Below are 17,556 nucleotides of genomic sequence, written 5' to 3'. Positions count from 1 at the left end.
ACCCTGCACCTCTACACCATTTCCTTCATAATTTGGCCAACATCACCTAAAGACTCAGCACTTGCCTTACATGCCCCGTGCTGTCTGTGATGACCAAGAAAACGTGGGTGAATATGCAAGAATGGAAGAGAGATGAAAATCTTTTTAGCCTAGTCTTGGCTAAAATGCCAACTCCCACAATTCTCATAGTCATAGACCAACCTGGGATAAATCACAGGAGAAGCTGAAGGAAGGTGTCATAGAGCAGGGACATCAGGGACCACCTTAGGTGGTCACTAACAGGTGACAAACCTAAGCACTGAACCCAGATAGTTGCACTCAAAGATTTGGCCTTTTGACAGAAGGTTTAGTCTAACTGCAAAGCAGGCACTGGAGAGTATGCAGGCAAGGGCCAGTTGTGATATGTTTTTTATCAATGAAAATCTGAGCATCAGAGATAGGTTAGAATACTTACTATTGAGGACAATCAACACTAAATGTTCAAATCTTCCAGATTATAGATAGGTCATTGCAGACACGTTATCATCAAAAGAGGCAGCAGGAGAAATAGTTTCACTCGAACATATTATTTTTACTGTTATATTTCTCCCCTGTTCTCCTTAAACAAACCTCTCAATTCAGTCATGTATCATGTTGAGAAATATCTAGAGAAGATTTGGTTCTTAAAACTTACAGCACTAAATTCAAGTCTTCACAGTAGAGTTCCTGTAGGTTTCACTTAGTGATAACATTTTTAAGATGGTTGTAAAAGTTCCCAAATGCCACAGTGCCTGTTCATGGAGCTATGTATTTGCTGAGGAAATTTCTACTTGAAAACTCCCCGTGCATCAGTGTCACACATAAATTCAATTGCCAGCAAGCTGTGTCAGAAGAGACTTCTTGTCATATTTGGCCACAGAAGTGGAGATTTATTGAAACTGAAAGATAGTATTGCTCCTTGAGCTGTTGTACATAAATAGTCTAGTGAATACTAAAAATGCTGTGTGTCCCGGTGTGAGAGAGTATGTACGTGTGTGCATGTGTGTGTGTGTGTGTGTGTGTGTGTGTGTGTGTGTGTGTAAACAAATGCACATATGCTTCTGTCTTTGAAAGCTAATATTTTTATGGTAAAATAATGAAAGAAACTTCAGTAAATGATATTTTATTCAACTTATATTAGGTTCATATGGTCTACACACACAAACACACACACACACACACACACACACACACCAAACAAGACACACTGAGGTATTAATTAATTTAACCCAGGTATTTCTGCATGGTAGTAGACAAGCATACTACCATTGAGTTATATAGCCCCAGTGTAAACTTAGATTTTTCGCAACCTACTTTAATAACGGTTCTTAAATGCTTTAGTGTGCCTTCTAGCCCATCATCCTTCAGAGATAGTGGAGGGAAAAGGTTAATAGGACAAAGAGGGATGTGGACCTGTTTAGAAATGGTTGTTTTGAGGTGATTCTGATCTTTGCTGTTGGGATTTTTTCCAAACATTATATGTCCTCTCAAGTATCTGCTCCAGTAAAACATCACATGTCCTTTTCCAGGCATCTTCCAGAAAAGCACCATGTGTCTGGTCTCAACAAAACATCCTCCCATAAGACAGTTTCCAGAAAAAACAACACATGACACAACTGAGTGTCCAAGGAAACCAAAGATTTCCACTTCATCCTGGTCCTCGCTTTTTATTTTGAAACAAGGTTCCACTAAGTTGCCTGGGATAGTTTTGATTTCCTTCCGTAGTCCAGACTGTCCTCAAACTTAAGGTCCTCCAATCTCTGCTTCCTGAGTAGATGTCATTATGAACGTGGAACTCCAGGTCCCCGCTAGAGTGATGATTTTGTACTAATTGTTTTACAAATAAATGTCAACAACTTCTGGTGTCTTCAAGGATTAGCCATAGGAGCTAATGTGACAGATCCACAGTGAAAAATTTACAGTGTAAAGGATGTAAGCTCAACTCCCAGCACTTACACATTGTGTGATTCACAAAGGTCTATAAGTATAGTTCAAGGGTGAATCTGACACTCTGGCTTCTGTCTATTCAGAGAGAACAGCACTCTTATACACATACCTACACAATGATGTGCACACAAGTAGAATACAATAAATCATTTTAAAAAATATTTTCAAAAAATTAATCAATGGTCAAAATATCTTAAAACCAAAGCTGTGATTTACTAAACGTCTTTGGCTGTATCAGGAATTAAGACAATAAGCATTTTTTGACATGTAAAAACAGAATAGATGTATTATTTGTCAAAACTTTTCATGTTTGCAAAAGTTTTCTACCATAGTGAGCCTAAATGAAAAGCAAACGTCTTGGGCCATAAAGGCCTGAGGGGTTGGAACATAATCTCAGTCTCTCATTGGTTGTCTCAATTTCCCTACCAAGATTCTATAGCTTGTTGATTTCTTTTAATTTCTCTATGCATTTATTTGTTCTCATACCAGAAGATCTTTATAAATCTCTTCTTTCAAATGAGGCATTAGATATTGATTCATAAAATTATTAATAGAATTATAATAATCTTATAACATTGTTCAGAAGTTATGTACAGTTGAAGGGAGGGGTCTTACCTGTATCAAAGATGATTGTTGCAACAATAACATATAAATAAAAATAGTCAATGCAAATTAACTGTAAGCCACCAATAAGATTTGATGGCTGATCAATGACAGTCTGATTGATCAATCAGATCAAAAACAAAACCAAATTAACTGCTTCAAACACTAAGATTTTGAACCACGTAATGAGATTTCATATTCTTTTATGTTTGTTTTGTTCACAAATGCCTTCATTCTGTTTTTTACTGGTGTTATGAGTAGCAGTACTACTATGGTAACTATTCACTCAAAGACATGAAATAATATGACTGATGACCTCAAACTTCTTCAACGGGTTCAAATATCAAAAATACAAATAACAGACTAGAAAGTTCTTTTATGACTCACCTGAATAAATGAGGCTTTTCCCATCACTATTTCCTGAGATACACAAAGAATAACAAAATTATAACTTTCCATTGTTAGTATATGTTAGTATAGTAATTCTTGAGGCTTCCATCTGGCTTTAATCTTGTTCTTTGTTTAAAATTTTAAAGTTCATTTTAAAGTTTGCCTTTTTCTGTAACTGTCAGCATGTGTGTTTTCTACAATCACAAATTTATGCAGAGAGTTTATGGAGACATTGCCATTCATTCTTCTCAAATGCTTTTTAAAGATCTTTCTAAAATAATGTAGAAAACTGGTGCATTTTTGCCTCTCCATTTTTTAAAGAAACAATTCAATGTTTATTCATTTTTTAAAAAATTTTATGTGCATTGGTGTTTTACCGGGACATATATCTGTGTGAGTGTGTCAGATCCCTTAGGTCTGGAGTTACAGGCAGGTGTGAGCTGCCATGTGAGTGCTAAAGACTGAATGCTAGTTCTCTAGAAGAGTAGCCAGTGCTCTTAACCCCCGAGAGCCATCTCTCCAACCCCTCATTTTGCATTTTACATGCTTTGGTACAACTTGAACTTCTGCATAAAATTGCTATTGATTCACTCTTCACCATCATCCTTCCTGGAATGCATGGCAAGGTTGTCCTTTTTGCAAGGCTTTGTATTATGAAGCTTTATTCTTGATTGAGTATCTCAAATTCCCTACTGCCCCCAAATCGTATGCAAACATCACTAATTTCTGAGACTTAGGGCCTTTTAATTCCAGCAATATTTTTATTGATTATTTGGGAATTTCACATCGTATATCCAAACCGTATCATCACTTCCCAGTACTCCCAAGTCAGCCCCACTACCCTTCTGACCTCCCCTGCTTCACAAAAGAGGAAGAGGAAGAAGAAGAAAAAGAAGAGGAAGAGGAAGGGGAAGGGGAGAAGGAGAAAGAAGAGGAAGAGGAAGAAAGAAAGAGAGAGAGGGAGGGAGAGAGAGAAAGAAAGAGAAAGAGAGAAAGAGGAGGAGGAGGAGGAGGAAGAGAAGGAGGAAAAGGAACAGGAGGAAGAGGAAGAGGAGGAGGAACAGGAGGAAGAGGAGGAGGAGGAAGAGTACAGTTTAATCTGTGTTGTCCATATACTCACTGGAGTGTGGTTGTACTCCCAGTGGACAGCCCCTTAAAGAAAACGGAGTTATTCCCCCATCTGCACCTCTTCTTGATCATCCATTTTTGAAGTATTTAATAGCTATAAATTATGATTTTATTTTATACTTACATCTCTCCTGAGTCTCTGTTCTAAGTTTTAAGTGTTACAGTTGTTCTTGCTAGGGGTTTTGATTTGTTTTGTTTTTTAATTTTTTGGCATTAATGTTACAATTAGGCTTTTCATTTTGCTATAAGAAAGTTTAAGTTTTATTGGAATTTCATTACTAATGACATAAAAGAGGCTACTTCATCTACAGTTTTATACACACACACACACACACACACACACACACACACACACACACACACACATATCCAAGTATGCATAATACTAGTGATACCAATTGTATTTCAATGTTTTCCTTATGTTGACAAAAACCCTAAACTATGACTAATCTACATATAACTACATATATGTTTTTCAGTCACTCAATCTAAACACCTTCAAAGGCACATGAAGAATGCACTCTGTGTGAATTCTTACCCAGAGCCTTTTCTATAGTGTGTCATTCATATCTAGATGTAGTCTTCCTTTATTTTGGTTGAAAATCAGTTGTAGAAACTTTCTGACTATGATAAATTGTTATTTATACAAGTTATTTATGTTTGCACCTTCTAGAAGACACATGAACATTAACTGGACCAAGAATAAGGAAGCAAATATCAATAGACTTGAAAACTTTTCTGTCCAGTGGCTTAGTAGTATACTAAAAATTGTTCCTATTGTAGTGACATTATTAATAAAGTGAAGAATGTAATTTTAATAAAAGAAAAGGCTTCCCTTTGGGAAATGTGCAAAAATAGGCACACAAATCCAGAGATGTCATTACAATGTAACTAAATAATCCTTTGTAAAAAGAAGGTAACTTGCCGGGCAGTGGTGGTGCACACCTTTAATCCCAACACTTGGGAAGCTTAGGCAGGTAGATTTCTGAGTTCAAGGCCAGACTGGTTTCAGGACAGCCAGGGCTACACAAAGAAACTCTGTCTCAGAAAGAAAAAAAAAAAAGGTAACTTTAATATTAGAGACTGGTACATGCTACCTGTTAGATCTTAAGCCCTAGACAAATGGCTGAGGTACCTATTTAATGTATCAAAGCTGACCCTGGCTGCCAGGTTTTCCCTCCATCTCTCCATCCCTAGCTGTCACAGAGCCCTCCTGCCTGTTATACCTTACCCCTACCCTAAATTTCTCCATCCCAGGGGCTGGGTAGGGCTGCTCTTCCCCAGTTGACTGTCCTTATATAATCCAGCAATTTTGATTATTTGACCAAGGGGAAACTTCCATTTACTCTTTACCCACCTGGCTTTTAGGCTCCCCTCTCCCATTTTCTCACAGGGCTCAGCTTGGGGTTTGTTCACTCTGAAGTTCCAAGACGTGTTTTCAGCTGGACATGCTCTCCCGTTTACACTAGACCTCTGCCACCTCCCCTAACAGCATTCAGGTCCTTCCTATTTATCTCTTTTTTCATTTGCTACCCAAACAAACCATTCCAATAGCTGGTTTAAATAAAGTCCATGCTTTTTGATAATCAATGATTACCAATTACTCACTGCTTTATAAGGTAAACTCAATGATTAAATATTAAGCTTTACTATAAGTGTAATAAATATATCATGAAATAATACAGTTGACTACCCTTTGAACAATGACACTGAACAAGACTGTCTCAATATCAAGACATGGACCAAGTGCTTTTCTGTGGGTTTCAGTCAGAATAAATTCACTGTTGGTACTCTCAGGTAACATTCAGTTACCTTTATATACTGTGCACTCATCTGGTTAACTTTGAGTGTTACAAGGAGTTTGACTAAAGATAAACCCTGGTTATGGGGACAGAGAGTGCCCCTGAGATTGTGTGTGTGCATTAAGCCTCTGGACAGCCATACATTCATTTCCAGGATTAAATCATATTTCCCAACCCCCTGTAAGTGTGTCACAGCCTAACATTTATTTTGTTCTTTGTTTCTCCTTGGAAGAAAGGCAAATAAAAAAAAAAACCTGATACAAATGCTGGAGTATGGGGTGCCTCTACTATAACTTAATCATTTTCTCAGAGCCATGGCAGTTTTCAAGCTGGAAGGAGATGGGCCATAATGGGGTGTTTTCAAAATAAACTTTCTGTTCTCCAGCAAGAAGGAAGTTTCCAGGAAGTATTAAGAGAATGTCAGTGAAACCATGGAGAATATTAAACTTTTAAAAACTTATTCATTTCCTTTAATGTGTGCCAGGAGAATACATGGATTTTTTTTAAATATAACTAATTTTTTTTTCTTTTGCAGCTGTTGTGAGTGCCATCCCTGTACCAACACTAGAAAGTGCCCAGTATCCAGGAATCCTCCCATCTCCCACATGTGGATACCCGCATCCACAGTTCACTCTCCGGCCAGTACCATTCCCAACGCTGTCTGTGGACCGAGGTTTTGGAGCAGGAAGAACTCAGTGTAATGCATTTTCTTTCCATTTTATCATGACAAATGTTAGTAACAGCAACATCACCTCCGTGTATCATTTTGGTCTCCTTATTCTTTGGAAAGACTCAGTGCCTGTGACCCTGGTACAGGAATTTTCCTACTCAACACATTGAACACTCAGGTCCTAGCAACAGTTTGTTAGCGCAATTCCCTAGGACCCTTTCCACAGCAGACAACACAGATAAATGTCTCTGGTGGGCAATAAAGAGCATATGGCTCCTTTACACAATGAGGTAGTAGATGTTTCAAAACAATACCCTGCTAACCAGGAAGTTATAAATCAAAGGTTGTTTTTCAGAACATTCTGTCTAGTATCTGTTAGTTAAATTAAAAAACCTCTACCTAGTCCCAGTGAACAAATACTTGATGAGTCCCTAGCAATTTTTTTAATTGTTTAAGCAGGACTTTTTCAAGTTTTGGAGGGGAGTGAACGCTAGAACAAAATGCCATTTATTAGAGAGAGCAAGAACGGAGGAAGAGCAAAGCTTTCATATCCACGCGGTGATTTCTCCCGTGCCATTTGATTCCTCTCCCCTCCTTTGAGCACAGCATCTTTAAATCGATTTTATGGCTTTCATCTCTTAGTTAAGAACAGGTGACTCAGCAGCTCATGTGCAAGAGGAGGTTTTGTAATAGATATGATAGCACAGCAATAAAATATCTTCGTGAGGTAAGCTATATTTTTCCCAACTCAACAGGGGCAGCTCTAAGAAATCATAAATCGTCCAAATGTAGCAAGGTTAGAATTAAAAGGCATCAAAAATCTGCCAGGCGAGAATTAGATTCATTTCCCTTCTCTTGCTGCACATCACATCGAGCAAATAGAGTTGTGTGCCGAATCTCAGGGGAGAAAAAAACTCCAAAATCACAGGAACAGGAGGAAGGTGGGAGGCATGCGGGAAGCCCAGCAGCTAGAAAGTTCTAAATTTCAAAACAGCTACGCATGGGAGTCTACTTTAAAATAAAACCCAAGCCCACAAGTCCCTTCTTTGTTCCTGAACTGAACTCCCTCCATTTGATGATATTCTACTGCACTCTTTTTATTCTGCCTGTATCTTAGGACCTTAAAGGGACATTGAAGAGGCATCTGTGACACAACTTTGCTCTGGTCCTTCTGGCACGGCTGGCACCAACCAAAGCTCAGTGCTTTTCCTACTAGAAAGTATTTCTTCTGACCAACTAATCCCTTTGTTTCCAATTTTTGTAAGAATGCTCTACAAGTGTATTCATCTCACCTGCCCCAAGCCCTCCCCGCCCCATTTTTTCTCTTGAGCTAATGTAGGATGTGACATCGTCTCTTATTGAATCTTGGGATAAATATTCAAAAGTTTAATTTTAATGAAAAAATGCAGATATTAAGAAATGTTTTGTTTTGTTTTGTTTTTGTTTTGTTTTTGTTTATGATTAAAAGAAATTCCCTCTTCTCAACTCTATTTTGGTAATGAGGACAGACGTGTGGAATCCAGGGACTATATGGGAGTCTTCTGTGCCTTCCACCTGTTTTTCTGTAAACACCAAATAATGAAGTACAGTAGAAGTTAGTTAATCATTCAAAACATTCACACTCTTTAACAGAGTTCGTTTTGTCCTCGAGCAATGGGATTTAGCAAATAAAGGCAATCCTATAGTATAATAGGAAATAATCTACCAGCACAATTGCACAATTGTGTGCTTATGTAAACAATGCTTTCTTGGCAAATTCCTCCTGTATAATTTTTGAACTTCATCCAAATCACCAGGCAGTGAAAATTCTATCCCTGGCCATGGTTTATACCTTGCTTTAAAATGTATATGTTCATTCGTTCAGCAAGTCGTTCTCAACAAAATACACGCAATTCAAAAGAAGTAACATCAAATGTGCTTCAAGCAATTGCCTGGAAAAGAAAAAGGATGGATAAATGTTCCCTTTGCTAGAAAACAAAATATTCTCTTAAGTTGCTGTCAATGGTGGTTAACATCCAGCTCTTTGATATTGGTTTCTACAGGCCTTGCAGATCACTAAACACCCCTCTTCTCCCTCAAGCAGAAAACACTCCAAGGCTCTGGGTAGTGCTGCCTTATTAGTGCCCTTGAGGATCAAAGAAGGGCACACGGGGAAAGATAAAGTTCATGTGGCCAAGTGTGGAGGTTCCACTTCTTTATAGCTCTCTTAAAATCCTGGAAATTCTTAAGTCAGGAAATGCTATAACCCCACCCCCGAAGCCTGATTGTTTCTTAAGGAAAGGGGAGGCCGGTAATAACATTTACATTCCACACATTTCCAGATTGATGGACAAATAATCCCATCTGTATAACTGCAGAACCACTCTTATCATGAACTGCTGTTTATTATAAGCTGCTGCCCCAGGAGACCAGTCCTGTTCTTTGACAATCTCCCAAACAGGCAGTCTTGGATCAAGCTTTCTTTCTCCTCATCATAACAATTCCATTTCTCATTTTGCTCATCCATTAGACCAGTCTAGGGAAGAGGAGTATAAGAGCTTTCCATACTGTCATTGCCATAGTGAGGATGCTACACAGAGTAGCCCATGCTGGTTTTCTGTTCCAGTTCCTCCACCAACTGGAAGTTGACTACCAAGTGGAATTTGTGTCGGATAAAAATCAGGAGCACGTAGAAATGTTCATTTGTTTCCCCTAGGGGTGTTTTTGAGACATCACAGGCTATGAGGACCTAGGTTCCTAAGGATTAGTTCATAATGTGGTTCTTCCAAGATTAATGTGTAAACAAGGTTCCAAGAGGAGGTGTTCATGCCTCGGCATCTGCTTCGTGCTGTTGGTGGGCTGTAATTCCATCAACCTCTGCAGTTTTCAGATAGAAGAAAAATCCTCATTTCCATTTTTGCAGTATTTCTGCCAGTTACTCCGTAGCAAGTGTTTTGAATGTTGACATTAATTATTATAAAGTACCTTGAGATTTGACTCTACTGTGTAATTGTATGCTATTTGTACAATGAATTCTGACTATTTCATCATTTGAAAATGAGTGCCTTGCTGACACCCATTTGCTTCTCACTTTGCTCTGAATTGCCAGGCAGCTGTATCCTGGGGCTGAACGGAGCTTTTCTTTGCTTTGGGGGCTCTTCACACAGATAAATGCCAAGCCACTGAGACAATTTGTTTCAAATTGATGTCCTGGAGCTGGTGTCTGAACTGGCCAAATGGGCACATCCATGATGCAGCACTTCCCTGTTGGACCAACTGCTAAGCTGTTTCTTTTTTTTTTTTTTTTTTTTTTTTTTTAAAGATTTATTTATTTATTTATTGTAAGTACACTGTAGCTGTCCTCAGACACTCCAGAAGAGGGAGTCAGATCTCGTTACGGATGGTTGTGAGCCACCATGTGGTTGCTGGGATTTGAACTCCTGACCTTCGGAAGAGCAGTCGGGTGCTCTTACCCACTGAGCCATCTCACCAGCCCCCAAGCTGTTTCTTTGAGGATTTTGCTGCTTTAAATATCAGCCAACTCTGAAAGCATTTTCTTAAGATTCAAGAATTATCAATTACCTGTGAAAAACTCTTGTCCATGTAAACAACTTGTCTCTTATGGACTCTATTCTATTCCTATTTTATTTCCTACACATGGGCCTTCTTACTCACATATCAGGCTTCACATTGTGCTCATGTGAGTTACTAAGGATGAACGAGACCAAGGCTATGGACCACTTAGGGCCACATCATGGTGATCCCACTTGGAATAATGTTAGACAGCTGGAAGGCCTGAGAGGCAGGACCAGGAATAGAAAGAATTTTACCTCTCATTGATGCTGATGAAAACAAGTGGCCAGAGCAAAAGTGAATAAGGATGCCCTCAATGGGTAAAGGGAGGGCATGACGCTCAAAGGGATGGTTGAAAGAAAGGTTTGTATTGTACATATGAAGGAGAGCACAGCCAGAAGCATCCAGAGTAGAAGACGGAACATAATCAGCAGAATGGATGGAGCCATTAGAGGAGAAGTAGGGGTTGCGGGACGAGAGAAGGAGAAGAGGACTGAGATACAAGAGCAAGAGAGTGCAGGGCTGAAATGGCAAGGTTATATAGCAATAAGAACCTGGAAGAAGGGAAGCCCGTGAGCTGGGAAGGTTCAAGGAGTGAGAGGAGTCGAGAGGAGCCACAGACACTGAGTGTGCCCGGAGACCAGCATGCACTTTGATGCGTGAATAGGCACTTCAGTTAGCCAATTGCCCTCCACTTTCTTTAGGACCTCAAACTCACTACTTTCAGTAAAATTCATTACAATCCATACATTCACACGACATACAAAGGTTTTGTCAAAATAAGACACAGAATTTCAAATTCTTAAAGAAAGACGTATGCAAATTTTATTAAACTCTGGAATACAATAATACCTTATTATGAACATATCATGTCCAAAGTACCAGTGAAAGAAAAGAATTAAAGAAAAGAAAAAGAAATAAAAGGGGATGTAGACATTCAAAGCCCCCTGTTATTTCTTCAGTGCTGAGGGAGTTCTAGGAACAAATATGGATTAGTCACAGGGTGTATTCCATAGAGATAATTACCTAAAAGCAATTGTAAGAAGAGCAATGTGACATTTCTTTCTCTGTCCTCATAAGTTAGTGTTATAAAAACCATTCTGAGAATCATCTCTGGGGACATTTTTGAAAGAGCACGTAGTATTCTAGTTATTTCCTACAATCTAGCACTGAAATGAATTCCTTTTGGTTTGAAGGAAGTGGAAACAAGGGTACCATCCTTAAAGTGAGCCTCCGTGAAGGACCAGGAGTAAGGGAACAACTCTGACATCACTCTGAAGCTAAGGGGGAAACATGCTCAGCTTTAGAAGTAGCTAAATTATTAAATGTTTATTTAGAAAAAAAATCAAACTTTGGTCACTTTCTTCTTCAGATTAAACACAAGTCCAAAGTAAAACCTAATATTTTCTCTTTTTGTAAAATTAAACTTTCAAACATCCCAGGACACAATCTGATCCTATAGAAAGACATTTCTCTCCCCTTTCGATTATGGGAGCCATTTAGTTTGTTGTGAGAACTACATGGGAGGTTTGACAGTTGGCTGTTTTACTGGAGGTTCCCTGTTTGAAGACTGACAAAGTTTCATCAGATTTTGAGTTCTGATTGCTCTCATTTTCTCAGCCAACTGTGCATCTTCTACCTCCACCTCGAAAGGATGGTTCCCACAGGCTGTTCTCTCATCCGGAGGACCTCTGACCCCAGTCTGAAGCAAAAAAGGATGAATAAAAATACTTCCAGAGGATGTGTCACTTCTGCATATCTTTCATAGGACACCTTGATCTTTATATCTTTCAAGTCTGTTCCTTTGGCATTACCACATTCTTTCCCTATCTCCTCTGCCCTTTGCTAACCTTAGTGAGATTCTCAGAGTCCTCTCAAAACCATCTCCTAAAACTTATTATCTTGAAATAATTCCACCTTAAAATTACCCTTCCAAAGTTAGGTATTATGAAAGTAATATCGTATCTTCCCATTTTTTTTTTTTGCCAAAACTTATCTTGCTAAGAAATAAATAACTAGAAATACTCATGTAGACTCAACGTCACTTACTCCTAGTAGGCTGCCCTTTTTATCTGTGGTTTAACTTGGACCTTTCGGCTTTGAATATGAATGAACATTTAAAATTGATGCACCCTGTCCTTAGCAACAGTAAATGCCTTGAAAATATTTTAGTCTCATTCAACTGTGTTCCCCAGGGGGAAAGGTGCATTTCAATATACAAAGCTGTCCAGACACCCTAAGGCTGTCACAAATGACTATGGAAAGCCTCTTCAACTCAGTAATATCTGCCTGAAAATTACAAGGCATGCTATCAAAGAGGAAAAAAATTATAACTGAGTTCAGGCAACTTGCTTCAGTGAAATCATGTCTCATATAACTTTTAGCTCAATGTGCTTCTATTTTGTTATGGGAGATAATGATAGTGGTTATTATTTGTATCATTTTTTTTAGCAATGCCTCTGAGCACCCTGTACCTCTGATTTGTTTGACAGTTGACATGGCATGTTTAAAGCGCAGCGAAATTGGCATATTGGCTGGTAGATAATAATGCAGCTGTAACCGGTTGAATTCCGCTGACATTACGACTTAGAAAGGGAAAGATAACTCTTTTCTCACTTCATCGCTTATGATTACAGGGTCCAGACAGTTCAGGCAATATAGTTAGTAGGAATATATTGTGTTAGTGTCCCCATGAGGCACACCATGTCCTAATGGAGCTGTCTCTACTGTTGAAACGGGTTGTGCTAATTGTATTTCATAGGTGCATGAGGGCTGAATAAGAATACCCATAAAACAGAGAAGAGATTGCTAGATCTCATCATTTCTCCCTGGACTGATTCTGGAAAGGTGAGGGAAATGAGTTTCATCTCAAATGACACCTGGTTTTCTTATTCCCACCACAGCTGTGAGTGAAGGACCAACCACGCAACAGCAACCCATGCTGCCCCCAGCTCAGCCCGAACATCCGAGCAGTGAAGAAGCACCCAGTAGAACCATCCCCACAGCCTGTGTGCGGCCAACTCATCCACTCCGCAGCTTTGCTAACCCATTACTACCTCCACCCATGAGTGCAATAGAACCAAAAGTCCCTTACACACCGCTTTTGTCTCAGCCAGGTAAGTACCCGCACCACTTAACAAGCTGCTGTTCTTATGGGTGATCACTTTATTTATAAGAGACATTGAGTAGGTCTAGATATTGAGTATGTTTCCAGTGTGGCTTGCCCACTCATTGTGCTCCTGTTTGTTCCTTATGGTTGAGAAGAGGTCTGGGAGCTGACACATGGGTAATTGACACAACTTATTTCCCTCTAGAGATCTGCTAGGCAACACTTCTTCACCTGCTGCTTTTACCACCAAAAAACATAGGTCCTAATATTGTAGGCATTTATTGGTGCCTCACAGTTTATGTTCAACTTGTTTAATGACAAAAACAGATATAAAAAGTGTTATGTCGAATGTCCCCAAAATATAAAAAGAAAATAATGAAGTATCCAAAATATAATTATGAGTTTAGTACTAAAACCCATATGTCACCTTCATTCATATATTAATAAGGAAAACAAAGCAGCTTAATATTGTATATCAGAGACGCCTAATTATATAACATCATGAAACAAAACTGCAATGACACTGTTGGTTATTTTCTCAGCTTGTGTCAGCCAGGAATGTCATCATGCTCTCACTAAAAATAACAGAAAAAGTTTACTTGGGCCCTAGTTTCGAAGGTTCTAGTTCGTGACTAATTGAGCCTATCGGAAGGGCAGCAGAATCTCAACCATCCTAGGAATGTATGGCAGAGCAAACTGCCCATCTCATTGTCTGGAATTCAAGGATGGGAAAGGAAAAAAATGACAAGGGTCTGCTAGTCCCCTTTGAGTGTATGGACTCAATAACCTGAAGACCTTTCACTAGACACATCTCTTAGAGTTCTACTTCCTCAAAAGATCACCACACTGGGGTTCGAGCCTTCATCCAGGAACTTTGGAGGCATTCAAATCCAAAATATGGCAGAGGAGATGATTTCTTTAATTTTTTTAAGTAATAGCATTTCCTTGAGAAAAAAGACAAAATCATCATCATCTTCTTCATCATCATCATCATCATCTTACTGAGAAGACCCTCGTCATTTCCTCCTTCCCCATCTTTGACTTCCAATCAACGGGATGGGTGGTTTGTTCTGCCATGTGTTCCTACCAAATAATCCTTGAATGCTATTTTAAATGAAAGGAAAACAAATAGAGTAGAGATGGCACTTGATTTGGGATCTAGATTATGGCAACCAAGCTGAAATCTGATGCTCTGGGATAACAAACATACCAGAAGGAATGTTGGGTGTCCAGGGAACGGATAGTAGAACAGAGAACTGGCATTTTTAAATCAGGTATTATAGTTTTCTCATTAAAATGTTATCAAACAGACTCTAGTACAGTGGAGCCTAAATGACTGTACTGTGTCCTTAGGAATAGAATCAGGGTCTTGCACTGTCCCAGACTATATGCCAACAAATCATAAGTAGATAAAACCTGGTGGAATGCCACACAAACAGAGCCACTTTGCTTCTATCTCTATTGTCCACTCTGAGCCTTTTGTTGTTTGACTATTGCTTCCATTTTGTTTGACTTCTTTATCAGAAGCCGCCCCTTCGCTCTTATTTTCTGATCCTTCTGGCTTGAGTTCTTGGTTTGATTTGATTTTTTTTTCATAATTCTCCTTTAAATGCCATCTTCCCTTCATACTTTCTGAGATGTACTCTACCCTCACTTTGGAATTATTAAATGCCTTTCCCTTTTATGTTTCTCCTTTATTGTCTGCCTGCGACTCCTGTGCATTTTATAACGCCTTACCTCATGATTTTCAAATAAGTCTCCCTACATTGCTCCTGACACAGAGTAGATAGTGTGCTTTTTAAAAGGGCTGCTGTTTACTTATTCTAATAGAAAAAGAAAATTAGCAGACTGACAAATGTATTAGTGGTGACATTAACTACATGCTTCTTAGCCCAAAAGATGAAATACTTAGAGCTTTCAACAAATTCTAATTCCAAGAAAATCATTACTTTAGTCAAACTGATTGATGAAGTAAAGTCATTCTGTTGTCAGCTTAGAAAAGAAAATACCTCAAATAATTTTGCTCTGGATTTCACAATAAAAGACTGTGTAATTAGTAATGAATTTGTCTTTACTTACTGCACATAATTACTTCAGAATATGGTAATGGGAGGCATTGCTCTAATTTTTAAAGAATATGCTAAAAGAGAAGTCCTCTGCATTGAAAGCATTGCGATTAGCATCAGTGAAGGCACTCCTCTCCTTGATAGGATTTCCTTTCCGTATGTGGTTTTTCATGAGCAGTGCTAAGGGTCCCAGCCTCAATTTGCCTCCCACTGAGATTACAGAGCTGTACTTGCAACTGCTTTATATATGAGGAATAGGGCAATACATAGTATGTAGAAACAATCTCCCTGGGATCACAGAGCGTTTTGCAGCATTGCTGTGGTAGGTGGTAATTAGAGACGCAGTCTGTTGTCATAATGACTGGAATTCTGCCTACCTGCAAGCATAGAGCTATTCCTTCATTTTGCCCCTCCACATGCTGAGTTAGAGATTTAGCTTAATGGACCCCAGGGTCCTTATGGTGTCTTTTGAAATTTTATCTTGTGATGAAGTGATTCTCTACCTTCTAGTTTCACATCCAGGGTGGTGAAAAACAGTGTTGGCTTTACAGATTCCACAGAACAGTCATTGCACCTTGAAAATCACAGATGTGGACATATTAGTGACTTGACTTAGACACTTTTCAGGTTAAATAGAAAATGTTTGATGGAATGTTGGGCTTTTTACATTACAAATTTCATATAAATTTTACAGAGGACCAAAACAGGGCATGGATAGGGTATGGTGTGTGTGTGTGTGTGTGTATGTGTGTGTTGGGGCTGGGGGTGTGGGGGTGTGCATGTGTATGTGCACATGCATGTGTGTTCTATGTGTAGTTTTCCTCCTGAAGTTCTTCTTAGCTGTAAAAGGACCAGCAGTACTTATGCAGCCACGAGATTTCCTACCCTAGCCTCTTTGTTCCCAGAATAATGACTAGGAGACTTAATTATTTGTAAATAAATGCCTAGCCCATAAGCTTTGGCTCATTCCTCAACTAGCTAATAACTTATATAACCCTACATCTGTCATATAGTTGATTGCCTCTCCTCAGTTTCATGCATCTGAATTCTTCTGAGATCAGGGAAAATCTCTTGTCTCTGTCTAACTCTCAGAGTTCCAATCTCTCTCTACAAGAACTCCTGCCTTCTATTTCCCACCTCAGCTGATAAGCCATCTGCTTTTTACTGACCAATGATGCTTCCACAGAGTACAGAAAAGATTCTTTCTACATATTTTAAATAAGTTCGAACGGCAGCCTATTCGGCCTGTGGAACTATCATTTTATGGGCAAAAACCATGTAGTTTCTCAAATACTGATGTTTACGGTGTTGTATTCATAGTATGAGGCTCCTAAGCACTTGCATCTTTGTTAAACAAAAGGAGTCCTATAATGCTTCCACTTACTTATCTGTATAAAAGCCCAGTGCATTCTGATCTTTTCAATCTTTGAGTGATCAATATGTCAGTGGACATGACAAACCCAAAAAACAATTCATTGTATAGAAAATTGAGTTTGATTTTTCCCCTGCCCACTGTAGCATGTCTTTCACTTTGTCTGCAGATTGAGAACAAGGTGTAGGTATATATGGATGACAGTAGACAGAAAAGGTGTATAATTTATATTTTATGGCTGGTTGGGAAATCATGTATTCCCTTTGTAACATGATTTTTTTTCTGGTCAGGCCCCATTTCAGTAAATATGCTATATTATAAAGCAGCCAATAACCTGCTTTTTATAAATTACTACAATAGATTTCAACACCAGACTCTCAAACCACCATTGAGGGTGTCCATTAAAGATGTCACCTAAATGTCCCAATCTGACAGAATTGGTCACAGGCAGAGGTTTTGGGAGATCAAATATGCTTGAGCATGTGTCGTAAAGCTTTCATTTTTAGGGTCAGTCACAGAAGTCACTCACACAACTAAATAGTCAGGATGTGTGGATTTGGTGTGTTTGGAGCCAACATTGCAATCAATTGTAGGCAGGAAAATTACACCAACTCCCAATAAATACATTTCCTTTCATGTCAAGTCCCACCTGTGTTTTTAACAAGCATCTTGAGATTTTCTTGTCCTCACTTAAAACAGATTTTGTTTAATAAATGAATTTTGATCAGAAATGACCTCATCATCCTAAATTATTCTTTATTAAAATGTAATGAGACAACTTTTCTTAAATATAGTATTTGTCACCCTGTTAACCTACTTGGTGTTTATTGTGGAAAATACTAATTTTCTGTCAACTGGTGTTCTGACATGTAAATAGGACAGAGGTCTGTTAACGGTCT

General features: G+C 38.8%; 1 protein-coding gene across 2 annotated transcripts in view; it reads left to right on the top strand.

The window, feature by feature from the left end:
• Dcc (deleted in colorectal carcinoma) overlaps positions 1 to 17,556 on the top strand; it is a 1,097,616-nt gene that overhangs the window by 1,038,672 nt on the left and 41,388 nt on the right. For both annotated transcript variants that reach the window (XM_006525588.4, NM_007831.3), the window contains exons 26-27: positions 6,424 to 6,585; positions 13,014 to 13,226. In XM_006525588.4, coding sequence (XP_006525651.1) covers positions 6,424 to 6,585; positions 13,014 to 13,226 — 375 coding nt within the window. The remainder of the gene's footprint in view (positions 1 to 6,423; positions 6,586 to 13,013; positions 13,227 to 17,556) is intronic.

Source organism: Mus musculus, chromosome 18 (assembly GCF_000001635.26).
Source record: "Mus musculus strain C57BL/6J chromosome 18, GRCm38.p6 C57BL/6J".
Taxonomy (NCBI): domain Eukaryota; kingdom Metazoa; phylum Chordata; class Mammalia; order Rodentia; family Muridae; genus Mus; species Mus musculus.
This window is presented reverse-complemented; position numbering and strand designations above follow the sequence as displayed.